This window comes from Rhinolophus hipposideros, assembly GCF_964194185.1.
Source record: "Rhinolophus hipposideros genome assembly, chromosome: 1".
Classification (NCBI taxonomy): Eukaryota; Metazoa; Chordata; class Mammalia; order Chiroptera; family Rhinolophidae; genus Rhinolophus; species Rhinolophus hipposideros.
In genome coordinates this window covers 77,023-104,050 of record NC_138047.1, presented here as the reverse complement: position 1 = coordinate 104,050, position 27,028 = coordinate 77,023, and the positions used below count along the sequence as shown (strand labels likewise).

Here is a 27,028-nt window from a genome sequence, read left to right as displayed (position 1 = left end):
CTGCAGAAAGATGGACCTGAGCTAAATGCTAATAAACTATGCTTGCTTGTACATACTGTGAGCAGCTAGAAGGTACTACGATAAGCATCCTTAGATGAACTGGGAAAAGAAGAAAAGTAAATCCAAAAAGTAGGAAGAAACAAGCATAAGTTAACATAGAAAACAAATTAAGAAAGTGTCAAAGTTCTCTGAAAAGTAAAGTTGAAACTCTACATCGCTGTTTTTGTATAAGTCAAACATCGGAAATTAATAAACACCCAGATCTCGTAAGACTGATCAAGAAAATTGAGGGGGGTGAGTTGTTGATTTCGGCACAGATAACCCAAATCTGGAATGAATGGGGACCAGAAATGCTGCAGGCATTAAAAGGAGGCCATTATGAAACTTTTCATGCCTAATGTTTTTGAAAATTTCCTAGGAAATACATCATGTTTCCCCAAAAATAAGACCTAGCCAGATCATCATCTCTAATGGCATCTTTTGGAGCAAAAATTAATACAAGACCCGGTCTTATTTTATTATAAATAAAATATAAGACCGGGTCTTATATAATACAGAAGTGATTCAAGAAAAACACACCAGTAGTTGCATAAACAGTAAAGAAACTCAGCAGTTAGCTAGGTCTCTGCAAAGAAAATGGGCTTTGATGGGAGGTGTTTGGGGAATTTTATCAAGCTTCCACAAATCAAAACTCCTGTCTTACAATTTATTTCCGAGGGAACCACCCCTCTTTCGCCTCCCCAGACTTCTTAGAAAACGCACAAGTCTGATCCAGCACATGATGGACAGGATGAGCAGGAAAAGGGCCAAAGTAAAAAGCCAGCATAGGGAGTACAGAGAACACAGCTGGGGGGTGGAGGTCCCCCAGGAAAGCAAAGGGGGCTTAACACTAGGAAAGCCATTAAGACTTAAACGACCACCTCGTTCACTGCAAAGAGTGTAAGATCCTTTCATGATTAAAAAACTATGTAATGAACTTCAGAGTAACAGACCAATAGCAAATTCATGGTCATAAAGTATGGAAGGCATCCCTATTCCCATGAAGGTCAAGACCGACCGAGATAGGAGTTCTGTCACCACCGCCTCCATTCAGGATGTCTCTGGAGTAGGACCAAGAAAAAACCAAAACTCATACACAGATAAAGTATGTGGACGTCAAATCCAAAACAAAAGGAATCCATAAATAATTATTAGAATTAATGCCCATAGATTAAAAAACCAACTTTTAAAAGTTAATTATATTTCTAAACACCACTAATAAGAAAAAATTCACTGCTACTTACAATGTATTTTTTAAAAATCAAGAAGTCAGGAATAAACTTACCAAAAGATATGCAAGATCTTTCAGTACGACTGCTTTAGAGAGAATAAAAGACCTAAATATATGGAGAGACACGATGTTCACAAATTACCAATTCAGTGGATGTCAACCCTTCCTACCAATGATTTATTGATTAAATGCACTCCCCTACCACAACCAACAACAACAAAAAATGCAGCAGAACCTGTGGTGGATCTGGACAGGCTGATTCTACTGTTGCTATCACAGCAGGAGAGGCCAGAAGTGGCCAGCGCTGGAAGAAGGCCCATGTCGCCCTGCCCGAGCAGGTATCATTAATTGTTTGTAAAACTGGAATACGGGCAAGGATCAATAATTAGATCCCTAAAAATGAACTAAATAGCCCTGGAAGTGTATAGACACTGGGCTACGATAGACATCATATGGCACCCAAATAATTGATTACATGGAAGAAAATGAAATTAGACCTTCAACTTCGTATCAATTCAAGTGGCTTAAAGAACTAAATGTGAGAGAATATTTTAGTAACATGAAAAGCTCAAACCATAAAAGGAAAAGTAAACTGGCTACATTAAAATTAAGAGCACTACAAGATGCCTTGCACAAGTATACCCAGAAGGAGGACAGATATCTGCAGCACGACTGCCAGAATATAAAATAGAAATGTGCTATAACAAATAATAGCAAAATATTTTGGAGCATATTGGATCAAAAAATAAAACCTAATCATATGCTGCTGCCCAGAGACACATCTCAGCTACAAGGACAAATAGACTCAAACGGTGGAAGGTACTCCAAGCAAGCGGTATCCAGAGAAAAGTGGGTGTAGCCATATTTATATCAGATGAAACAGACTTCAGGAAAAAACACACATTAATCCTCTGAAATAATATAAACGAAGCAAAATATCAAACATAACCAACCGGTCAGGAAAACAATACCTGAGCCCACAGGAGAAACGACGTTAGGCAGAAAGAGCAGGCCTTTCCCTCGGGTGTGAAGTTGGCTTCAGAGCCACAGGGAGCCTGTCAGGCCCCCCTGACGGCAGTGGGCTAAGGGTGACAGGTCAAGTGTCCCAGATGGGTAAGGACTGGCTTGCCCCTCAGGGCAGCCCGTGGTGCTGACACTAGTCGAGAACCGGCCTGGTGACCGAGCGTCCGGCCTGGTTGGACACTGGGGGCCAGGGCAGCGGGGTCAGGGGTGGCGCTGTCATAGAGGTTGTGTCTCAGCACGGGCCTGTCACAACCCAGCTTGCCAGTCCCAGGAACACTCGCTGCTTCTGCTCACGGAGAGCACGGGAACAGCTAGACTAGGAAACAGCACCAAGGTTTAATGAGCTGGTAACCAGAGGAAGCGAGGACTGGGTCTCAGAGACCCAGGTGCTTGTGGCGTGGCGTGACACATGGGACAAGCACACACTTAGGCGGCGGAGGAGGAAGCAGCCTGGACACCTCCGGGCCTTGTGTTGTCTACAGTGAAGGTCTGAATGAGCACAGTCTTACGTAAGAGCCACTCCACAGTGTCCATGGAGCACAGAATACCAGGAGAAATGACATCTCGGGGTCTTGCTAAGGAGCCCCGTATGGATGTGCACAGCAATGTTTTGGCTATTAAGATAGGCATGTCACTAGCTTATTCAATGCCCCCCATCGCTAATACGCAGGAATAAAGCATTTTATTAATTACACGTACACCTGAGTAGAACCTTGGCTGGCATATGGAGCAGCCTCAGTCTGAAGGGTAAAAGCAACGTCAGTGCAGCTCAGCGCTGGACTCAGGCAGACGAGGAGCCAGTCCCTCTTCCAGACAGACCCTCGCCCCCACAGGCCACCCAGGGTCACTCAGTACCTGTCCCCTGCGCCTCCTTCAGCTTCGTGGTGATCCACTGCATGGCTCGCGCAGAGATTTTGGTTCCAAAGTTTCTGTCAAACGGGGAAGGCGCCCCGCCCTGTTGTGGTAAGAGTTATCAGAAATGTTAGTCCCGCAAAATATCTTCCTGGCTGTTTATTTTTCAAACTGAAATGGGAATAAAATTACTATTCGACACAATTCACATCACACTTTTAGGAGACTCAGATTTGTAAATCCGGATTTGGGGTTTTTTAGGGATTCGTTGTTTGTAGATTTTACCTCCTCACGTATAGTTGGGACCAGACAAAAGGCAGCTTGGTGGCCCCTGCACCCTCAGTTGAGCCCGTGAGGCAAGCATCTCATTACTTCAGAATCTTCTCTCGACTTCTTAACCTTATCTTGGGGCAGCGAGCGGGAGTCCCAGTTTCCTTTAAGAATCTGATCAGTTCTGGGCTCACTTTTACATAAATATTTCAGGAGATTAAGGGACTCTCTGAAATGAACGTTGGGCGAGGTGAAAAGTCCCTAAGTCACAGGAGTGGTGGTGAGATGGACGTGTGGTCAGGAGTGTGGGCCCGACTCCAGCCCGCCTCCTGCTTTGTCATGGAGGCACGCGAATAAACCGGACGGTGCACCCCAACATGGTGTCCACATGCTACTGCCTTTGTGTAAATAAACGTCACTTGTCTGCTACTCCATTCTCAATGGTGATTAAGGTCCAGTATGGAAAGAGGTACTTAATTTGAATAAATTTTTCATTAACTGGTATCACTGTACGAAAGCGGGCCACTTCCCCTAAAATGCCCATCTACCCAAATATCACAAACAACAGAATTCCTGAAGCCAATGCTGTCTGGTAGGACGTCTAAGTGGAACCACAACAGAGTTTGCATGTTTTCAATCACCTTGCAATTGACTTACAAACACACGTTTCCCTCCCCCAACATGGCTAACGTAAGACAAGACGTCCATCTATAGAGAAGCCGCGTGAATCCCAGCCTGCTGGTCTGTTGTGTGGCGCCCGAGGGCTGAGCAGAGCCTCCCCACCTGCTGCATGTGGCCCAGCACATTCTTCCTGCAGTCGAACACGCCTTTGCCCTCCTCTGAGTAGAGCTGGTAGATGAAGTCGGTGGTGTAGTTCTCACTGCAGCTCTCGTTCCTGAAACACAGGGAGCATGGGGCTCAGGGCCGCGCTGCCAACGGCCACCCAGCCTCATTCCACCGTCTTTTCTATCAAGGTCAGCGGCCTCGTTCAGGAAATGACTTGGAAACCTCTTTTTCAAAAGACTACAAGAAAAGGGAATTTGAAGAAGCGCATGCAGGTGTTTCACCCACAGCAGCCCCTCCGCTTCCTTGGCCCTGCAGTACTCCGAGGGGGTCCTGGCGGGCACAGGGTGGCGGGCTGCTTGTTAGCTCGCGACACGGGTTCCTTCCGGCCGCCAGGGCCCCACTGCGGGAAGGCAAGGGGCTGCCTACCTGAGCACGAGGCCCCTCTGAATGGTGGTCTTCATCTTCTCCGTCAGGTGTTCCACGTTGGACTAGGACAGAGGGCTCCGTCAGTCACACGGCAAATCTAGCGAGTGCCGGCTGCGCGCCAGGCCCTGCACCACGTCCTGTGCCACCCTAAGTGATGCGCGGAGCCGCTGCCCTCCAGGTTTATGTTATTGTGGCAAGGACAACAGTGCATCAGGTCGTGACAAGCGCAGCGGTGAAGGGGACAGGATCATGTTGCTGGGCACGCTTGTTTAGATGAGTGGAGCTCAGCTTTCATGGAAAACACTCTCCAAAATAAAAAGGTTTCGCTCTAAAAACATTGATTCATATATTCTGTATCCTTGCCCTCTGTGTCCTTATCTATTTTCACGACGGTATTTTCGAATTCAGAGGAAAGTATGTGTCACCTCACTTTATATGGAATTGGATACAGCTGCCCAATGAGCGTTTGGGGATAGGCGGCAACAGAAATTTACAAGACTCAATTTTGTGCACAAAGACTCTTAAGGAAGAAACTCTATCTTGAGAGAGAAAATGCAACAAAGGCGGTATTTACGTATCAGCAAAGCCCAGTCGTGATTACATTTACTAAGCCTCTCCTACATTCCCAGAGCTGTGGGGCTGTGCTGGCCGGGCGTCATCTTTACACAGGCGTTTGAAGTGTAGTAATTCAGTGTTGTGGAGAAAGTCACAGGTCAAGGTGGCAAGTCACAGATACTAGTGAGCACATCCGGTGTCCCTCTCCTTGACAGAGTTGGTTCAGAAACAACAAAATCGTGACTTGCATGGAGCCGTGTGCATTTCACTTGTGTTTTACTTGCCAATGCCTGTCCTGAACAGGCTGACTTCCAGTATGTGCCCAGGTGTCCCGCCCCAGCCGGTCCCTATGCCACCATGGGGGCCCAGCCGCCCGCCGACCCCACAGGCACTGGCCCACTTTGCCCTCCCGCCAAAGCTGGGCCCCGAAAAACCCTTGCTGGTTTAGAACAGGAGACACCTGCGACAGCAGTGTGAGCCCCAGGGTCAGCTGTACCTCAGGGGCGCTGACGCTGTGTCCCTGGGGGTCCAGCGGCTCTCAGGGTCCCAGTCTGGAGGTCTTGTGGAGGGAAAGCTCTTGTGTGGGGGTGGGGGCAGCGGGTCTACAGGAAATCTCTGCCCTGAATCTAAAACTGCTCGTAAAATACCTGTTGCTAAAACCCACCATGTTTTAAAGGAAAGGCGCCGCAGGGAAGAGCAGGAGGCAGCTCGCCTCCCGTTGTGCTGAGCCTGCCGCTGTGCCCCAGCAGTGTCCCTCACTATGTCCAGCACTCACAGGACAGGGCCACAGTTGCTCTGCCCACGCCCAGACCGCAGGGCAGGGGAGGCCGTGGGGAGCCTGCGAGCTCGCCGGGAACTCCTTAATCGGCCGGTGGCCTACCAAAGCACGGCGACTGCCTAGCGCGCGTGACAGCACGGCAGACAAAACTGCATGGGCTGTGGGACCGCGGGCGGTGCCCTAGGTCACGTGCTCGCACTGTCACCACAGTCAGGGCAGCGCCCAGGACCTCGACTCCGGGTTGTGGGTCGTCCAACCTCTCAGAACACGCAGCACAAGGCGGTGGCCCCAGGAGAACCCGGTGACAAGCACGGCACGTACCTGCAGGTCCCTGATATCAAAGGGCTCCTCGAAGATGTAGGCAGCGTCAGCGCCAGCAGCCAGGGCCCCCATGTTGGCCAGGTAGCCGCAGTACCCGCCCATGGTCTCGATGATGAACACGCGGCGCTTGGTCCCGCTGGCCGACTGCTTGATGCGGTCACACGTCTGGCAGAGAGAAGGACGTGGGTCACGCAGAGCAGGGCCTGGCCTTGTGGCCACAGGTGCCACGCCAGTGCCCACATAGCTGCAGAGGCCACCAGCCCCGGCCCCAACCTCGTCACTGCCAAGCTCTGGGGTTTGGTTTCGTTCTGAAAAGCTCCCGTGACTTATGGGTCCGGTCCCCTGCAACTGACAGGGACAGTGGCTCCCACACAAAGGCCCCACGGGTCTCCAGACACAGACAACAGGTCCCCTATGGCCACCAGCCGCCAGCTTCCGTCGGGAACACACAGACGCCCCACCCACTGTCCCGGCTGCGGTGCCCTTCAGGCCCTGCACCCCACCGCTCTGTCTTTGGAGCCTGATATGCCTTCCTGGGTCCTCAGCAACTCCTCCTTCTCCCAGCACCTCAAAGCCTTTCTGCAGACCCCAGCCTGCTGCCTCCCTGCCCTGCAGCCCTGCCCCAGACCCTGAGGGAGGCCTGACCCAGGGACGGAGGCCAGTGACAATGGAGCAAGGGCCAGGCTGCAGGCCTTGCAAGCAAGGAAGGGCCTGGGGTCAGGGCACACAGCAGCTGTAGCATCCGAGCAAGATGCCATGACCTCAACCCAGGGAAGTCACCTTGCACTCGCGGCCTCCAGACCCATGATAGAACCGTGACAGCAGTGAGTGGTAAGGCGCCAGGTGTGTGGACGTCTGTCACTGCGGCAAGGGACTTGCAGGCCCCTTCCTGCCTCTCACGCCGACCCAGACAAGTGTCACTTCCTCAGGAAACCATCTGACTGCAGGGACCAGCGTTGCTGCTGGGACACCTTGCGACCCTTCCTCAGAGAAGCCATCGCCCCTCAGAGACCGCCAGTCCCATCAGGGCAGGACTCGCAGGCAGGCTTGGCCTGGCCTGAGCACAGCGGCGCCCGGTAAATGGTCGGCAGCGAGCGGAGGAACAGGCGACGTGCCCGCCCGCCTGCCAGCCAAGGCCAGTCACACAGGCATCCCTGGGGGGTCTGAACAGCCCTTGGGGGGGTGGGGGCGGGGGACCAGGCAGGAGGGTTTGCACAGGAAGGCACAACGCTGCTGGGCAGCCTTCTCTTGAGTGCTCTGGTCACGTGGGTGGCTCCCTCACACAGGCTCCGCCAAGGTCACCCCTATACCTGTTGGGTCAGTTTCCCTGCTGGAACCCCATCTTCCCCAAATAACCCAATTCCTTCACAATCCGCATGTGCTCCAGTAGGCAGCTGCTCTGCGGCCTGCAGGAGCCGAGATGTTAGAGGAACTGGGCACTGAGGCCGGTGGGGCCGGCGCTGCACAGCCTGAGGACCCGCGGCTGCTGCAGGGCGTACGCAGTGCTGGCCCTGGGGGGTGACACCCACGGGGCGCTGAGTGGGCGGGGGTGGGAATTCTCAGAGGAACCCTGGGGGGTGGAGGTGGGCGGAGCAAGGCTGCACACGCAGGTGGGGTGCCCGGGGCCCCCCAGAGCTGCAGTCACAGGTTCCCCCTAGCAGGCCACCTAAGGCAGAGATTACTGTCACCCAGGCGGAGGACAGCATCGTAACAGCTTAGTGGCAAAAGGACACGCCACAAAGCAGCTCTCCTGTGAGGCCATCTGACTCCATGTCTCTTAGCAGTGACCCCTTGATAAAGAAAGGGAGGAGTGACCCTGATGCCCGAGCCCAGGTCTCTGTAAGCCACCACGTGTCAGAACAGTGTCGGCGGGCTGGCACTGTCTGCCTTTGCAGCTTAGCCACGCCGTTCCTAACTTCTCTGTCCGTGTCCTCTCACTACGTCTGAGAGCCCGAATTCCTTTCTTCTAAGACCAGTGCGTCATCTCAGCCTCACCTCATTCAGTTACTAAAAACAGCCCTGCCAAGTGAGAGGCCGCAGCAGCAAAGGCGCCGCTGACCAGAGCTGGTGGACATGGTGGGGAGCGGGCTGCGACGCTGGGAGAGAGGAAGGAGTCTGGAGGGCAGAGCCCCTGCCTGGCCCACGTGCCGCCTGCCAGGTTCACGGCGGGAATGACCCCTCCCACTGAATACTGACGCTCTCCAGTGGCCCACAGACGACTGTCTGAGAAAAATCTCTGGACCTCGTCCACTGGAGGGAAAACCTCAAGTGACAGTTCCAATGCTGCCACCGTGGAGGTCAGAACGGTACTAAGACAGAAAAAAAGCCCGTGGACTTGGTTGTGGGGACACAGCCAGTCCTGTCCCCTTCACATGCTAGGAGCTTGGCCTCCCATGACTTGTGCTCCCAGGAGCTGCAGCTCCTTGGGGACTCAGCTGGACAGGGCCAGGAGGGGACCCCTGCAAAGCACAGACGGCTGACAAAGCCGGGGTCCCATGCCAGGTGCAGGGCCAGGCGGACATGGGGCGAGCGGTGCGGGAGATGCTGGATGTGTCTGTCCGTGACCGTATTTCACGTGCAAAGAAACAGAACTCCAAAGACACAAATGACAGGGCCCCTGAGAGCTTCCAACTTGGGACCAAGGCCATCACCCTCCTGGGAGGGTGACAGCGAGCCCACCTCCACCAGCAGTGTCACTGAGAAAATGAGCGAGGGGCTCAGATGTGCCCATCAGTTTAAGAGCGAGAGACGGGGGACAGCAGGCCCCGTCAAAGCCTACCCTCCTCTCCCCACATGATCATTCAGCTCCGAGCAACGGACCAGGACTGAAACGGCCGGCCCCTGCGGGGCTCTCCCAGTCAGGGCTTTGCAGGAGACGTGACCGTCTAAAGGAGGCGGTCACTGTCGCGGTCCCTGCTTGGCCACCTTTCCTTTCCCTGTGGGGGGAGGACCACGCCCCACAGCGGAGGCCTCATGTCCACTCACTGACCAGCCACACCTCACGCGCACCCGACTGGCTCTGAGATCCCCTAACAGACTGCAGGCTTCGCGTCACCTCAGCCCCAGCACCGGCCTGCAGACGTCCCAGGCCCTTGTCCAGGTGGGACAGAAGTGACCAACCCCAGAGCACTGACAGAGCATCTCGTTTTTTAGAGAACAAGGTGGACTCCCCCTCAGATGGAGAAGCTGGGAAAAAGTACCCTGTCGTGGCAACTGGGAGACAAACTCTGCGAAGGGGGAGAAAAGCAGTAGTAAGAAATTCGGCTGCTTCCTTCGGGGCGATCAGCCGGCTTTCCCCTTCCAGCTCCCACTTGAAGGGAAAGAGACAGACCCTCCAGGCTCCTCCTGGGCAGTCAGGAACACAGGGTGAGAGCAAGCTGACGCACGGGGGACAGCGTCCTTACCTCTACGACCGTGTTTATGGCGGTGTCACTGCCCACGCTCAGCTCTGTGCCAGGGACACTGTTGCTAATGGTAGCAAGCAGGACACAGATGGGGACACAGAGCCCCTGGTGGCTGCCACGTGCCTCGGCGAACATGACTGAGCTCTCGAAAGCCTGAAGCAGGTGTGGGTGGTCAGCAGGCACCTGGCCCCTCACCTGCCGTCACTAGGTGGGGCCGAGCCTCCGTGCATGTCAGTGGGAGAGGCGGCCGTGAGCTTGTGTTCTGTGCGAGCCGAGGTGTCCCGATGGGGCTCGGGGTGCAGGCCTCAGCAGGAGGCCTGCCAGTGCAGGGGGCACAGGGTGGAGGCCTCGGCCAGGGTGCTCCCCGCCCAGCACGGGCGGACGTAAGCAGGAGGCAGCAAAGCAGGGCCGGAGGCAGATTCAGGATTAGTGGTGGATGAACAGCTGGGCCTTTCTTGGCACCTCGGAGGTGAAGGGAGCCAACTGGGGCCGAGTCTCAGGGCCAGGCCACCCGGTACCGCCCTGCACTGAGTGGGGCGCGGGACTCGACCGAATAACGCCTCGGGGAGACGTCCGGTGCCTCGGCTGTACATAGAAGGGGCCACTCCCTGCATGCCCCTTTGCAATTCTCACACAAGGCAGCCCTGAGGACCTAGTTGTTTGGGAACCCCAAGGTGCAATTGTTCATCTCCGATGTCAAGAAAGTCAGCTGTTCGGAGGCACGTGGCAGGGGTCTGGCCATCTGCCTCAAGTGTTAATCAAATGTTCATTAGTGACACAGGCCCACCGTCTACCACCCCCGAGTCCACAAAGCTCCGGACACAGCCAGCGTTTGGCAGACATTTGTGGGCAAATGGGCCCATGTGTGGTCTCTATTTTATCCCCGCAAGGGGACCACCGCATATCCTGCTGCAGGAAGGGTCGCGTGGGAGGCAGCCTGGGACCCAGGTCCCCTGGATGGGCACGTGGCCCCTGCTGCCACAAGGATCCCCAAAACACACTGGCTTCGAGGGTGCCTGTGGCCTGAGGACCTGTGGACAGTGGGCCTGTGGGGGGTTAGTCCAAGGCGCCGGGAGGAAGGTGAGGCGCGGGGTCACTCATCTGCCCCACGGCCCCTAAACCATCACCCTTCCACCCACCCATCTCCTGCCTCGGGCTCCAAGTGGACATGTCTCACAGTGTCACAAAGCCACCCTGGACACTGGAGCTGTCCACACTGAGAAGAGACTGGATGGAGTTTTAGGGAAACAGCCCTGGTCTCCAATCTGTTTACCAACACAATGCCGGCCGCCCGGCTGCAGGGCTGTGGCCTCGGCCAGCTGGCGGCGGTCACCGCTGCTCCTCGCTCAGTGCACCCCACTGCTGTGACTGGAAGGGCAGTGTGCACTCTGGGGCGTGAAGGCACCCACTAGGAGGCCCGCGCGTGGGGCGCCCGGGCGCCCTCATCTTTCCGATGCGCTAAGTGCACTGGGACCTGTGTTCCGCGAGGCACCTGTGAGCTAAGCGCAGTGTTACGAGGACCCAGTGGTTGTGAGGACAACTAGACACACAGATGCGACAGCCGAGGACACGAGACTGTCTCGGGCTCCCACCCTCGGCACCTTTGTCCTGGTGGAGCAGCTCCCCGTTGGTGGTATCCCGACATCCGGGGGGTCAACATCTCCGTGCCAATGGCGCCCCCAGCCAAGTTCTGACGAGAAAATGTCTCTAAACATTGCAAATGTCCCCTGGGGGCAAAATCCCCACCCAGCTCTGCACAGACGGGCTGCTGGTACAGGAGGTGAGCAGGTCCATACCCTGAGTGCAGCAGCGCCAAGCAGGTGCCACTGCTGTCACCACAGCAACCGCTGGTGGCCTGCCTGCTCAGAGCAACAGAGCGAGCGGGACGGGCCAACACAGCACTCGCTGGGGACCTGGGTCCTCCGAGCAAATCAGGAAGGACACAGGGCCCCCATCCCAAGGCTTGGCCCCTGGCCCGGCACGTCCCCCTTCCTACTCGTGGCCAGCCCAGCCGAGTTCCGACCCGAACGCACACCTCTGAGAAGCACTCTACTTCCCTTTGGTGGAAACAAACACAAGTCTGGGAGCAATAGCAGGTTCCACACGCCCGCTGGGCCCACACCTGTCCCCGTAGTTTTGGGGCATGCTGAGTGCCCGCTCATCCCCAATCACCACCAAGACCACCGGGCCGGCACCAACGGAAAACCGCCTCCTTCATCACCCCAGTTTTGAGAAACCAAGTGAATACAGCACCAGACCTGAAAGGTCATGAAATAAATCCCAAGACCCCACTGAGGGAAGCCGGTGGGTAATCTGGAGCTTTTCCCTAGATATTTTGGTTTTCAAATTCTCGACAACACACATACAAGTATTAGATCTTCATAATCCAGAAAAACGTTCTCTGTAACAGAGGAGCCTGGAATTGCCAAGTGGGAGACTCTTATCCTCGTGCCTGAAAGTGAAGATCAAAGGCCACAAGGAATAAACGCCAACCTGGGCAGGACCTGCAGATGACACCTTTCAAAGTGCCCCACTCCCATCCCCCACCCCGAATCCAGACAGTTCTGAGGAGGTGACAAATAGGAAAAATGAACTTCCAGTTGCTTCTACTGCAAGCTCAGTGTAAGCAGATTCAACATCCTACACAGGCAGGGAGAATAGCGGTCAAAACCAAGTTCATTTGGGGACACACAGGACCTTTCAATGCACAGCTTGAAGATCCATCAGGAGTGGAATTAGTCCAGTCCCAGCGAAAGCAGGAATGAGTCACCAGGAAAGCAGGAGCAGTGGCGCAGCGAGCAGTTAGGGGTGCACATAGGATGGGTGCTCCAGCACGGGGACACAGGTGACACAAGGCAAGGCTTCTTAGTAAAAAAAAAACCGCAGAAAACTTAGGAAGTAGAGGAGAGCAACGAACAAGCAGTAAGCGTTACTTATCACTAGAATTTTACTTTAAAAGCATTGTTTATATTTGTTTTTATTTACCAGCACTAGAAACAAACTGATGCCACGGGTTTAAAAAAAAATCTTAGAAAAACATTCTCAAGATGTAGGTTTGCAAGGAAAATAGAACTTGAGAACTTAATGAAAAAATTTAGACACCAAATTAAAAAAAAAGTGCCTCTTTTGGATACGGATCTTCAAACTCCCATGCGATTTCCCGAGTGTGACTTACAAATATAATAACAAGGATGTACTTGTATGTTTATTGCCTTTCAATAAAAGATGCCTTAAAATAGCACCAATATTGTTTGAGAGGTAATTTAATACCCCCAACCTGCAAAGGGAAGAATGATGCCGGGGCCACAGCCCAAAGTGTAACTAATGCTACAAGTCAATGAATAAAATTACAAACACCTCAGATTCTGGCCTCAAACAGGGCCATCGGACCAGGCATTCATCGCAGTAAGGCGACAGCGGCTACAAGTAAGTTTGGCTCAACCAAAAAAAAAAAAAAAATCACAAAACTAATTTTAATGATTATGCAAATCACAAATCCCCATGACCCATGGTGGCCTGAGCTGTAGAGGCTCACTGTCACACAGGGACACGTCGTCGTGGCCATGGCATGAAAGAAGAGTGGTACGAATCTTTGCGAGCTGGATCAGAGATGCTCAGGCTTTTTTTCATACTTTTCTGGCAGCAAACCAACAACTCAGACCTGGCGCTCGTTTCTGGTGCACTGGTAGATAAAAGCGGGCTGGGTGCCCTAGGTTAGCGAGCGTCCATGCCACCTGCTTTGCTGGACACACACTTACGTCGGTGATGGTGTTCAGGGCAGTGTCAGCACCGATGCTGAAATCAGACCCCGGCACATTGTTGGAGACGGTGGCAGGGACCATAACCATAGGGACACAGAACTCCTCGTGTTTCTGCCGGGCGGCTAACAGTTCCAGCAGTCCCAGGTAGGCCTGTTGGATAAGCGTGTGCAGTTGGGGTACAGGAAAGGGAGGGGGCAGCAGGCACTGACAACCGCCAGAAAGTCAATGTGGAAACGGGTTAATGTCACCACGGGGACAAGCAGCTCTTTAAGCACAAAGGGGAGTCATGTAGACACGAGACTACATCTCTTATTGGCAAGGGTCTGAGTATCCAAGGCTTGCATTTTCTTTCTCTAAAACAAACAATTAACATGGGGCTGACCTTGGTTGAACAGACATTAATTAAGGTGGCACAGGACACAGAACAATGACTTGGCCACATAACTACCTTCCTCTCTGAAGAGCCCAAGGGCTTCAAGTTCAAGAGAATCATTTCTATTGACTTGAAAGACATTGGAAGTCACAGAGCAGATGGACCCCTGCCAAGGAGGCAGTGTCACTTCCTGCTGGGCGAGACTTGCCCCCTGCCATGCTGTGTGTGACAGTCTTCCAGTGGCAGTCGGGGCCTGGCTCGATGACCCCAGCTCCTGAGGACCCTGGTGGAGCCGGGACAGGCCGTGCCCTTGCAGCCTACAGCACCGACGGGCCGGCAGGTGAGCACAGGTGGGACGTACCTCAAAGCCTCCGATGATGAGCAGAGCGTTGATGCTGTGGGCCTGCATCTGGGCAGCGATCTCCTCCAGGTACTTCCCGGGGAGCGTCCTGAAACAGGTCAGACAGTGCGGGTTGGACGGCCGCACACGGTGGCCGGAGCACTGCCAGCATCGGCGCCGCCCAGCTGCGTGGCACTGAGCACGGAATGTCTGCTCTCTGCTCCCTGTGCTGGTGGCGAGCAGCACGGGGGAACCACACGTGCGGCAGGAGTAGCCAGGGATCACGTCTCATAAGGTGTATTTTCAAAAGAAAACGGGAAGAAGCTTTACGGCTGTCCAAAAGAAGTGTATAGCCTCATTAGGTTGAAAAGAACCACAATAACTTGTAAATACTCGTAACAAATACCATTTGAAAAGAAACCGCCAGCTCTGTGCCTTATCCAATCTAATCTTTAAGGTCACACCCGCGCACACTTGCTGCTCCCCGTTTTGTCGCCTATCTCAAACACGCCAACAAGTGGGATCAGACACAGGTACTTGGCCACGCCCAGTCCCACGAGTCCACGGATCAGGAGAGAGAATCATTCCTACTGCCTTGAAAGCCAGGAAATGAAGTGTTTGTACTGCTGGTAGACTTGTAAGAAGCCTCAGGGCAAACATGCAGGCCTGGGGCGTAGGGCACACAAATGGGCATCACGTCAGGACAAGATCCTTCCCAGTGTCTAGAGAGCATCAGCAGGGTGGGCTGTCAGCTCGCCCAGAGCTACAAGGACAGCCGGCTCATAAAACAAACAGCGCCTGGGGTGTCGCCGTCGGGCTGCAGTGGTCCAGCCCACTTCCACCACGGGCGCTCGGGGGTCTGGACAGCAAGCTGCTGGGAAGAAATAGCCTCGTCCGTTCCCAGAGACAGCAAGCCACTATCAACAATGCTGTGATTCTGGTTTACATAGTACACTCTACGCAGCTTGGTGACATCATTTATCTTTGTCACCTCAAATGAGATGCAGGATTTCTACCCAGCATTTGATTCTTCAAGTCAGAGGATATGACGGATTTGGGGAGGAAACTGTTCCCAAGTTTTCTGCCTCCTGGGGCAGGGCAGGATGTGGAGTAGGGCGCCCCCTCCTGCGGGATGCCTTTCCAGCTTCTGCACCTCCGCTGTCCTCTAGGGGACGGCTGTTTCTTCCCCCTAAGAGCAGGCTGGAATCAAGGCAGGAGATTACCGTTTTGTCCCAAGAATGGAGCCGCCTTGTCCGGTCCAACCTCCGACATCCGACCAGCCGATTTCTTTTATCTAACGCGCAAACAGAATGATACAGCTGAAGTGAGAAAGCAAGGGAATTAGAAGCTTTCTAACAGCCCTGCAAGGATCTGGGAAGGGTTCACGATGCTGAAGGAGTTAAGACACAAACCAGAGACCCAGGCCCAGCCGCTGGCGAAGCCAGGCGCTGCTGCCTACACAGTGTCCCTGCATATTAGTCCTGGGTCAGAAGGGTACTTGTGTTGGCCAAATTCTACCATTGGGAAGTAAAAGAAAAATTAAGATGATCGTTTTTTTCAATGGCTGTAAGATGCCTGCGAGGTACGTGCACCCTCCCCTTGGCAGGGCTCAGGCTCCGGAGCTCGGTCTCCTCTCCTCTCCTCATTCACGCCCTTGTGGATCTCTGTGCTGTGATTTTCAACACCATCTGGAAGCTGATGCCCCACCCCACCCCCGCCAAACATGCATATTTTGCCCACGTCTCTTGAGCACCTAGAAACCATCTCTCTCTGCTCCCGGACAGCCCCCTTCAGATGCCCCCAACACTCCACTTAGCATCTCCAAACCTCAGTACCTCTCACATTGCCCCTGTGTCCATCAACTCCAACTCAGGCCAGAAATGGACTCATTCTCGCCTCCAATTCCACCCCTGTGCATGTTTACTGAACAAATCGTATTGGCCCTGCCTTCAAAATACACACAGACCCTAGAAGACGTGTCGTGGACTCAGTTACCAGAATAAAGCAAATCCCCGCGTCCCTGGCCTAGGTTACTACGGAAGCCCCGCCCCTGTGAGACCCCCTATAGGTCAGCATGGGCCACGCCCCTGCTCAGATCAGGCTTCTCAGGATATGGGCCAGAGTCCTTACAATTACCTATCAAGGACCCACCCAGACTGTCTCTGGGACACTCACTCAGCCCTTCGACCCTGAGTCTGAGATGACCACCGCCCACTCTGGGTGTTTTCCTCTAGCACTGGTCACTTCCTAAGTGCTATTGAGTTACTCCATCTGTTTGTACTTAGCCTCCTCTCCCTCCCTGAGGTGCAAACTCACGGGGGCTGCAGTTCTGTCTGCCCTCTTAGCTAACAGGACTCTGCCATGTGAGGGCTTGGCACGAGGTTGCCCGGCAACCAGGGGAGTTCCCACTGTGGACCAGGACGCCCTTGGTCTAGCGTGCAGGACTCGCAGCCCCACTACAATGTTTGAGACGCTGCCCTGCCACCTGGGTCAAGTGAATGTCTCCGCACCCGTTTCTCACGTAAGGAAAATGGGGACAACAGCTCAGATTTACTATGCAACATAAATGGGTTAACGCACGTCAATCCTGTGGGTGCACCGAGAGCCTTCCCTAGGACGGACGGGACTCTAAAGCAGAAGCTGTGCTCCCCACCCAGAGAGTCCCAGGTCCCCCATTTCCCTACGGTGCATGTGCCCCTGTGCCGGGCGCCTCCTGAGGAACCCACCTGGCCTTTGGCGAAGCCCTCGAAGCCGTCGTACACTGCGAGCATCCTGTGTCCGGAGGAGATGCCCACACGCACGGCTGAGCGCACAGCCGCGTTCATCCCAGCCGCCGGCGCGCCCACGTTGATGATGCCAACATTGCAGCCGCTCTGCAACACAGGGGGCGTGTGGCCCGTCACAGGTGTGTCCCCACTCGGACTCACGCACACTTAGGAAGTGGCCCGCCTGCCACCAGCCGCCAGCCCCCAGACACACCCATGGCAGGAAGGCAGCGAGGGACAGGGACATGCAGCACCGCCGCCCACCTTCTGGATCTGGGAGTCTGGCTTCTTGATGGCAAGCAGCTTGTAGGTGTTGAGGTTCCCCTCGAAGCTCCTGGAAGAAAAGAGGCTGCTGGACCACATGAGGAACATGGATGGCGCAGGAGGGAGCTCACCCAGGCAGCGGGAGCGCACAGTCAGCAAATGGCGCCACCCCTCAGGGGAAGGGAACCCAATGTTACCCTGAGTCCCACCAGCCTTCATGGGGACACAGCACCGTGTGTTTCCAGTTACCTGGACACACACAGTGTCAGAGGGCTAAGGAACAAAGAAATCCATACGCTCAAGTCTCTTACCCAACATACTGGACACCTGTCACTTACCTTAATGTTGTTAGGTTCTGACACCCACCCCAGCCCCGCCCACCCCGAACAGACAGACAAACCATTTCCCCCTCACTGTCACCCAGGCCTGCGACCTGCAGACTTCTCACAGACGCAGGCCGAGCGCAGCCTCACGGGCCTTCTGAGCGGCCAGGCTGCCAGCACACGTCCCCATGACACAGTGTCCTTCAGAACAGTCACCTTCCCCGTAGCTGCACGGCCTCCTTGAACCTCCTTTCGTCCATGGCCTTCTGTACGTCCTGGGTCTTTGAGGAGATGACGAGAGGAAGAAGGCATTATCAGATCCAGGGGTGCACCCTCGCACCCCGGGGGAGAGGCGGAGACCACTTGGTGCCTTCACCCCGTCCCCTCACACCCAACCCTCCGTGCTGGCAGCCTGGGGTCAGCACATCTACGCCAGGCTGGAGCCAGCCTGTCACTGCCAGGCTCTGGCCACTTGGTAGAAAAGAACTTCCCTCCCACAGGCTTTTGGAAATGATACATCTAAGGTCACGTCCAATAAGCCCTGTGACTTAATTAATCACCTGTCCACATGTTATGAAATGTATATACTTCAGAGCCCCTGGAAAGACCCAGGGGGATGACAGTGACGAAGAGACTGTGAGAAATAGACAAGAACAACTTCTACTATGATTTCCTACAGTGGGACGTTGTACCCCGGGGCCTGGAGCTGGCAGGTACATGTTGGGATGTCACCTGAATTAGCCAGGCCAGTGTCACATCACAGATGTGGATACCCTTGGGGACAGGACGGCAGGACATGCTGAAATCTGAGAGGACAAGGACATCCTGGCCTGCTCCTCAGCCTCCTGGGAACTGTTTTCCTGCATTTCGTCCTTGACTTGTTGACAGGAACCCTCACGGGTGCTTCCAGCACAAGCCTTCCTCACAGACGGGGCTCCCTTTCAGGGGACGGTTATACTAAGTGTCACAGAATCAGGGAAGGGCCCACACGCTAGAGAGCCTGCTGCTGCACCCACGAGGCAATGCCTTATATTTGGGGTCAATCACTTAACTCCCTGTGCCTCTCGCCAGCACTGGACACGGGACCGAGGCGCCTGTTCTCACCATCTGCACGCACTCCACCAGGGGCACGCGCACCGCCTGGTTCCCGCTCAATGACACCACGCAGGCCGGGGTCTCTGGAGTAGCCTGCAGAAGGGCAACCACGGCCTCCACCCCCATGCGGCTGGCCTGCAAATGACATTGACGAGGTCAGTGAGCCCACAGCCCAGCAAGGCAGCATTCCTACTGGAGACCCCCAGGCAGGTGTGTCCATAGGCTCCTACCCCCAGTCCCTGGTTGTTTAGACAGTCCCATGTATTCTAAACACGCCCATCAGCTTCCCCTGTTCCCCGGATGAGTCCCAGTCAGGTACCACAGTCCTTCCCACTGTGTCTACCTCCCACTAAGAGATTCCAACTCCACTAAGAGCTGGCGGGGAGGGGAGGGCAGGGGACGTTGGGAGCTGATTAGTCTCCCAGCGACAATGCGGCCAGAGCGTCCAGGGACTGGCCACCCCAGGCTGCAGGCTGAGGCTCTCTGGTGGCGCTACTGAACGTCAGTCAGTCTCTTCAGCAAGCTGGTTCTCTACTCCCGGAAATGTCCCTTTCCTTGTGAATTTGCCGGACAGTTCCCGCTGCACTTACCAAAATCCTGTCAAAGGCCGAAGGCGTCCCGCCCCTCTGCACGTGTCCAAGTATGGTCACACGCGTGTCGTAGCCCAGCTGTGTCACCACCAGCTGTGGGAAACACAGATGGGCAGATCAGCTCCCACCAGGGGGTAGGGGGTGGGGGCTGAGAAAGGACTTTCTACTTTTTCCTCAGGTATGCATGGTACAAGTAGTTCACTTCCCAAAGGAATGCTCTGTTTAATGGCTAGATGAACTTTTTTTAAAAATAACGGTTTTATCAAATAAAATCTTTGTTTTTCCTACCTCTCAAATGGACATAAATACGATTGAAAACAACACTGTTTCTATAGCTTGTGCTGAAAGTATGATTAACACTTTATAAAAATGTGAACATTCCCCTGAATCACCCTACATTTGTACAACTGTATTTGACAAGCACAACATAGTAAGGTGCCCCCCCCCACACCCGGCCGGGACCCCCGTGAACACAACTGGGTCTCTGAGACCTCACTGACTCCTCTACGAAAATAACGGGGTTGGGTCCTGCGAATTCCTTCTGGCTCTCACGGTCTGCTTTCTCTCAACACGTTAAGACTCAAATGCACAGCCGGCCCGGGAACAAAGGCGGCGAAACAGAGGAATCAACTTGCAAAGCCAAGTGGATAACAACACCCTTTGCCCGGAGAGGTAACCACAGCCTGTCCGTCTGTCTAGCTCCCAGATGTTTCATCCAGAACGAGCCCAGTTGACTCCGTAACTGGGGAGTCAGGGCGATCCCATCACAGGCCTGACAAGCCAGCACCCGTGCCTGAGCCTTGTGGCAACAGGACGTGGTGTGGGCCTGTCTGCAGGCGGGAAGGGCAGTGACTCACGTGCCACAACTGGGCTTGCTCTGTGAGGACGTGCTCAGCGCATGCTCCCCGGGTTCGGGGTGCGGGTGGGAGGGGGACTGGCGGGGACAGGACTTGCGGCCGGGGCTGGACCCTCTTGGCTCTCAGGGCAGCCGGTACCCGGAGCAGAACCCTCCCCGTCCCACCATGACCCATTTCCTCTCTCTGCCAGGGGAGCTCTGGCCCTTTGGGAATATTTCTCCAGAAGCCAGAAGCTGTATGATTCTCATGTCACTAAAGTTATGAGTCACCGTGAAAATATTTTTAACTGTCAGGAAGAACAAAAATTGTTTTCAAAATAATAACGGCAAGTGCCAAACCCAAGCCCTGCCAGTCGTGTTATGGTGACCCATTCCAGGCACTCACCTCCTTGATTTGCTCTGAGGTAATAGGCTTATTCTGGGTATCGATTGCTCCTTCGGACACAATGATGATATTCAGTCTTTTTTTTCGGGCTCGATTCTAAGGAAACAGAAAGTGAAGATCCTAAAATGCCTAAACCGTTCTTAACAACAACAAAACCGTGGCAGGGCCCCATCTCCGCCCCTTGAACTGGCCTCTGGCCAGGTAGAACCGTCACCTAATTTCACAAGCTGTTTCTTAATGACACCGAAAGAAGGTGAAGGTGCTCTGGGTGAGCGGGGGCAGGGAAGGGCCTTTGAGACCTGGTGATGTCACGGGGCGTGAGGTCGCCCCAGATGGCGGTGAGCCCAAAGGCCAGCTCCCCCACCCGTCTCCCTGCAAACCAGCTTCTCATCTCCTTCAAAAACCAGACTTCCTACCACCTTCTGTGATCGCAGCCCCCAGGGAATTCGCAGGCCCCCGGGAATTCTCTGCCATTGGGACCAGAAGATACTGCCCCCAGGCATGGGCAGGAGGCAGGTAGGCACAGAAGGGAAGGCAGGACATAGAGCCCAGCCAGGCCAGGAAGCAGCCATGCAGATGCTGCTGGGACACGGGCTGCCTCCCTAATGGGCTCAGGGCAGTCACCCGGGGGCCCTGAAATCACTCTGGGCCACTTTGCTCTAACGCCCCACAGAAAGGAGTATCGGTGGCGGATGTGAGCGGAGTGGGGCAGTGAGGCCCAGAGGATGTCCCCTGCTGTGCTGTCCTTACAGGCTGTCCCATCTGTGCTGCGGTCACAAATAACATGTGCTGCCCGGTTTGGGGGAGCTTTCATTATAGACATTAATAGGTGTGCTATAACCTTGAAGAATGTATTAATCAGAAACATTTTCAAAAAGGCGTAAAGATGAAGACTACGAGAGTGTGTATTTTAGCATCATCTGAAAATGCAAAAACAGAAGTAATGACACATCCAGAAATAGGGGCTCGACCTGACAGCCACGCTTCAACCACAACACACAACACCCCCGAGCAGTCAGAAGTAACGGAAGGCAGCCTTGTCTGTGCACCTTGGGCCCCCACCTGGCCCAGTGCGTTCCCTCACTGACCCGTCACACCGTCGCTAAGGAGCCCCACATCCCCACAGCACAGCTGAGGAGCGTAGGATCCGAAAGGTGAGGCCCTGTGCCCAAAGTTACCCTGCGGGTGGCAGAGCCAGTACCCAATGCCTTTCCAGTCCCATACTGAAATGCCTGTGAGACCTGGGGTCTCCTGGGGCTTGCTTCCTGGGCCAATTTATCCAGTGTGATCCTTAGAAAAGCCCCTGCAGTGCTTATTAAGGGCCAACAAAAATCAGTGACAGGTACAAGATTACAGGTATTATTATCCCATGGGAGGTAATTAAGTAGACGTCCTCTGAGGCACACAGGAGTGGCATGCCACCCTCATCTCACACAATCAGCCAAGTGTCTCCCAGCACCAGCTGTTGGCAGAGAATGCTACCAGGTACCCAGGTCAGACTAAGAGCTCCAACTTCAGACAGGGGTGAGTCTTCCTGGGAGAAGGACAGCTCTAAGCAAGTTTCTTACACAGGCTTTTAGGTCAGCAAAGCTTATCTGGTACTCCCCCCACATCGGAGTTTCTGTCCTGAAAGCTGAACACTGTTGTAAAGGGACACCTCACATGCCTTCCTTAGAGGGACATTCACCTTACAGGAATAATCCACTGTGACATGACCATGCCACAAATGATGGGCAGGAGGGAAAAGACTGCTTCAAAGTAATTCGTCCACAGTTAGACCAGATGGTGAGCCCCGTGGTGGGGACACAAGGACAGAGTTGTCATGAGGTATTCCGCAGTGCCGTGGGGAACTGCGATTAAACACAGGTTTGCTCAAGCCACTTTGTGAAGACAGAGCGGGGAACAGCTTTCTCCCTAGCTCTGATTACATTCAGTGGCCGCAGTGACAAGTTCCCTCCTCTACTTAGAATGTCAACATCTAGCACAACATGCAGCTCCCGTTTGTGTACTACGTTGGGAAGTGGGTGCCCCCGTGAACAACCAATCTATGTGGGTCCCCCCCACCCACCCAGGCGAGGTGACCAGCGTGCGTTCACGTTAGAACCCTAAGTCTCCACCTGTGGAAGCCTCTGTCCAAACTGAGAACCGTGAAGGTGCTCACCAGCCGCGGCCAGCACAGCGTGACCGGATGGGGGCAGCCGAGGGGGCAGCGTCCCACTCACCTCTGACAGCTTGATGCACATCGTCTTCTGCCAGCCTTCCTCTGGCGGAGATTCTGGAAGGAACACCCAGTCTGCCCCACAGGCCAAGCCGCTCACCAGAGCCAAGTACCTATGTGGGAACAGCAAGGATCTTGCAAGGCCGCCCCGGGCACCCGGAACTCAGGACTGCTTGGGCGTGCCGAGGACTGCCGGCTGCCCCACCCCTCCAGGGGGCATTTGCTATGGGTGCAGGGCTCTCCAGGGGCTGAGGGAGGGCCCTTTCCACTTGAGTGGGATCTGCCCGCACGTACCCGCAGTGTCTCCCCATAACTTCCAGAACGAAGGTCCTTTGGTGACTGCAAAAGAGAAAGGAAATGTCCACTTACCACCACTGGGGACAGCAGAGTGAAGCACTCACAACCAAGCTGGACCCAAAGACGGCTTCATAATCATGGCAGGGACCAAGCCTGCAACAGGGGGCCCATTTCCTACAGAAGTAAATGCTGCCGCAAGAGAGTCTCAAACTCTTGAGAGTAACAGGGATCGTGCAGCGAGCACACTTTCTGGTTCCCGATTTTATTACATACAGTCGCTTGTCCCTAGACACACTAACACTCCAGGACACGGCCACGCTCTGTCCAAGGCCTGGGCACCTGGGCACTCTCAGCCCCTCCTCCGGTGCAGCACCACGACTGGACGCAGCCCACAGCAAACCTGAGACAGAAAGCTTGATTGGTGCCCAGTGAGTCCGGAAACTAACTGCTGTGCGTGGCCCTTCGGAACCCTGGAGAGATGACATGGCTTCCCCAGGCACTGAGGTGAGCTGGTCTCAAAGTCCTCATGCAGGAAATGGGATACGCGTGTTCTGCGGATTCTCTCAAATTGTGATGACAGCTTCAGAAACTCGAGCGCCATCTAAGGAGTTACTACTAGTATAATGATTCTGCCAGAAGTCTGTGTCACTGTGGACAAAATATCACCACTTCATCCACTGTGGCACATGGCAGGTTGGAAATGTAACCGTGAGGCGACACATGGTAACACACACACACTTTCCGCTATTCCTGCAGGAGACCTGTGCGACTCTAGATAATGATGACTTTGTCCTCTGTTTCCTAAAGTCTCTCCAATTAACACATCTTTCTTCTATGATTGGGGGTAGGGGGGTGACTAACTTCATAAAATTGAAAATAAAAATAAAACCAGAGAACAATTTTCTTGCACTGGTTTCTAACACTCAAGTGGTAAGTCTTGCACCAGAACACGCTCTGTGGAACCTTCCAGGGCCAGCATTAGCACCCACGCCATGGCTCACCAGGCTGCATGCTACCTGCCCACCCACCCGCCCCCTGGTCCCTCCGGGTGGTCCTACCTCTGGGCAGTTGTCATGATGGCGTCCACGACTTCGATTATCCGGTGCAGGGCGGAGTCTGTGCCGATGGTCATGTCAGTGCCACAGAAGTCGTTGTCAATGGAGCCCACCATCCCCACCACGTTGAGGTGTGCATGCTTCTCCACGTCCCGCTTGTCAATCTTGCCTGCGGTAGACACAAGCCACACCGTCCATCACAGCGAGCAGCCCGCCCATCCCCTGGGGTGGGACACAGGATGGCCGTGAGCAGAGGGACCTGCCATTCTGGACACATCTTCTACCTATCGCTTTGTTTTCTCATAGCGCTGCACGAGTGAATTCTGTACACTCATGGAAATAAAAGCCAGACAACGGCGGGTGTGATGAAGGGACAGGAGCTGTCATAGATGACAGCATGGGTACAAAATAAGAGGAAGGGAAGCGTTTACACCACGCCATCGGTGGATCAAATCTGAGTTGTTCAGTAATGGCCCGGGAGAACGGTGTGGCTCTGAATGTGGACATGTGACAATCACAGAATTAACAAAATTAGGTACTTGAGAATATCACATAACCATCACAGGGACTTCTCACAGGTCCACGGTGGCGTCTGCTTAACACTGTCAGGAAAACCCGACGGGGAGGGCAGATTGCGGTGGGGGCAGCTCAGCCTAGGACCTAGGTGGCTAGTTTTCCTCTGTCACCACCAAGCCCAGGTCAGACAGAAGGTGTCATGAGGCCCTTGCTGCTCGGGTCTGCAGGCCACTCATCGGTGGAGTTTACAGGACTCAGGGCACGTGCCCCAGTGCGCTTTCAGCCTTTCTCACAGTATCTATCAGCTCAGGCATACACCTCCGCTGGTCATATTTTGTGTTCACCTGGAATTATGTGCCAGCATCTACCATAGCACAGCAAAGTAGATATTCTTATTATTGTTTTTATCTGAGGGCCAATTTAAGTCCTGAGGTGGTGACTATTAGATCTGGCATACCAGGAATGCCTCTGGGACAGTGAAGCCGGTGGTATGCATGAGGTCAAAGCTCTCTGAAAGGAAGGGTGGACCAGAGTGGGGGACAGAAGCCCTGGGAGACGATGCCCGCAGACGCAGAAACGGACCATCTTGGGCCAGCTCCTCCAGCAGCCCGCTCCACTCCGCCCGGAAGATATTGGCCCCGGTGAGGCTTCCGTCCCCGCCGATGACACAGAGGTTGGTGATGCCCAGCTGGAGCAGGTTGTAAGCAGCACTCAAGCGGCCTTCCCGAGTACGGAAGGCCTTGCAACGGGCGCTGCCGATGATGGTCCCTCCCTGGGAGAGAAAGGAAATCCTGTCATCTGTCTCCTTCCACCTGGACACGAAGCTGGAGAGACAGGCACATTGAGGACTGACGTACAAATGGGACTTTGCAATCGGGTTTCCCTCCTCTTAATCTTTTGAGTGGGTCCACCATCAAAGCTTGTGCTTTTCCCATTTTTAGCTCCATCCTGGAATTCAATGGACAGAGACATGGGCAGCACGCCTGGGGGGAGCCAAGTAGGGTACGGAAACGAGGACAAATGGCAGCCGTCAGTGAAGCATGCAGAGTAGTCTGCAAGGTGACGACAGCCACCTGGGAAGCCGGTGGTAAGGCTGTGCAGCAGGGTGGGCTGGGCACCCTGAGCCTAAGAGCAGCCAGAGACGCGTGTGCCCAGCGGCCCAGGTAACAAGGCTCCCCCTCCATTTGCCAGAGCTCAGCATGACTGCAGGCACAATGGACAGGAATCTGTTAGCCAGAGGGATTTACTTTCCCACTACACCTCCCCCCGCCATAAAGGCCAAATCTTAAGAAAACAAGTTCAGTCATCCAAATGTCTGGGAGCAACAACTCATGATCTCTCCCACTCAGTATTTCTAAAATGAAAATGTATTTCTAGTTATATTTAGAAAAATGAAGGGCTGCCTTACACACATCACAAGTCACTTATAAAACCGGGATTTGCACGCAATCCTTCAAGCGCCTGCTCAGTTCAGAGAGCTCAGTCATCATCAGCAGGGACCCCGTGCTAATAATAATGGGCAGTATGACGGGGACAGTGGTATGACATGGCACAGCACAGGCGAGCCCGGGGCAGCAGGTGCAAGGCGCAGAGCAGGGGTAAGCTGATTCTCTGGACTTGCATTTGACCAAGAGCAATAGAGGGTCACGTAATTCCTGAGGACTGGAAGTTAAGCCAGCAGCACATAAACAGGGAGGAGACAGCACACAGGGTCTCAGGGGGGAAAGAGGATCCACGAAAATGCAGTCAGTAGGCGACACACACCCACATGCACACACACACATATGCACACCCGCATGCATACAGCTGCATACACACACATGCACACACACGTGGGCACACCCACACGCACACATACACACGTGCACACACCTGCATGCACACACACGTGGGCACACCCACGTGCACATACATGTGTGCATGCACACACACCACCACACTTGTATCTCCCAACTTCTGCACGATCACAATAGCAGAACAGAAATGCTCTTTTCATACACAGTGTGCTTTCTGGAATTTAGATGACACTACACTGATTTTCTGCAAATATTTCCGTCCCTAAGCAGGTATGGGTGCAATACTGTCCTTCAGTCTCTGTCCAGGAGAAACAGAGCAAAGAAGGTCCACGTGCAGACTTACGGATCTGTGACCAGCATTAAAACATGCACCCCACTAGCACCCCAGCTTTACTGAGATGTAGCTGAGGTGCAACGCTGTGTAAGTTTAAGGTGCACAGCCGATGAGCTGATACATGTGTAGATTGTAAAACGATGAGCACATCTATCGATTTTTTTGTGTGAGAACTTTCAAGATTTACTCTCCTAGCAACTCTCAAGTATTTACCACAGGCTTGTTAACCTTGTTAAGGTGTATGACACGATGACGTCCTGTAGATGTGGACACTGTGAGATGCTCACCCCCACCAAATTCATGCACACACCCAGCACCTCACACTTACCTTCCGTGTGTGCAGTGAGAACAGTGAGACCTACTCCCTTCAACTTC

The 27,028-nt window shown here is 54.0% G+C and overlaps 1 protein-coding gene across 2 annotated transcripts in view; it reads right to left on the bottom strand.

Annotated features, from left to right (window-relative positions):
• The window catches only part of PFKP (phosphofructokinase, platelet), a 65,178-nt gene that overhangs the window by 1,192 nt on the left and 36,958 nt on the right, over positions 1 to 27,028 (bottom strand). The window contains exons 4-21 of one of the 2 annotated variants that reach the window (XM_081061837.1): positions 25,106 to 25,295; positions 24,011 to 24,176; positions 22,950 to 22,994; positions 22,660 to 22,768; positions 20,438 to 20,533; positions 19,197 to 19,289; positions 18,616 to 18,741; positions 17,728 to 17,792; positions 17,189 to 17,258; positions 16,886 to 17,032; positions 15,383 to 15,453; positions 14,181 to 14,268; positions 13,444 to 13,596; positions 9,686 to 9,838; positions 6,282 to 6,446; positions 4,628 to 4,689; positions 4,199 to 4,310; positions 3,149 to 3,248 (exon numbers count right to left, since the gene is read on the bottom strand). In XM_081061837.1, the coding sequence (XP_080917963.1) occupies positions 3,149 to 3,248; positions 4,199 to 4,310; positions 4,628 to 4,689; positions 6,282 to 6,446; positions 9,686 to 9,838; positions 13,444 to 13,596; positions 14,181 to 14,268; positions 15,383 to 15,453; positions 16,886 to 17,032; positions 17,189 to 17,258; positions 17,728 to 17,792; positions 18,616 to 18,741; positions 19,197 to 19,289; positions 20,438 to 20,533; positions 22,660 to 22,768; positions 22,950 to 22,994; positions 24,011 to 24,176; positions 25,106 to 25,295 (2,011 nt within the window). The remainder of the gene's footprint in view (positions 1 to 3,148; positions 3,249 to 4,198; positions 4,311 to 4,627; positions 4,690 to 6,281; positions 6,447 to 9,685; positions 9,839 to 13,443; positions 13,597 to 14,180; positions 14,269 to 15,382; positions 15,454 to 16,885; positions 17,033 to 17,188; positions 17,259 to 17,727; positions 17,793 to 18,615; positions 18,742 to 19,196; positions 19,290 to 20,437; positions 20,534 to 22,659; positions 22,769 to 22,949; positions 22,995 to 24,010; positions 24,177 to 25,105; positions 25,296 to 27,028) is intronic. The other variant, XM_081061836.1, reaches the window with a different exon arrangement.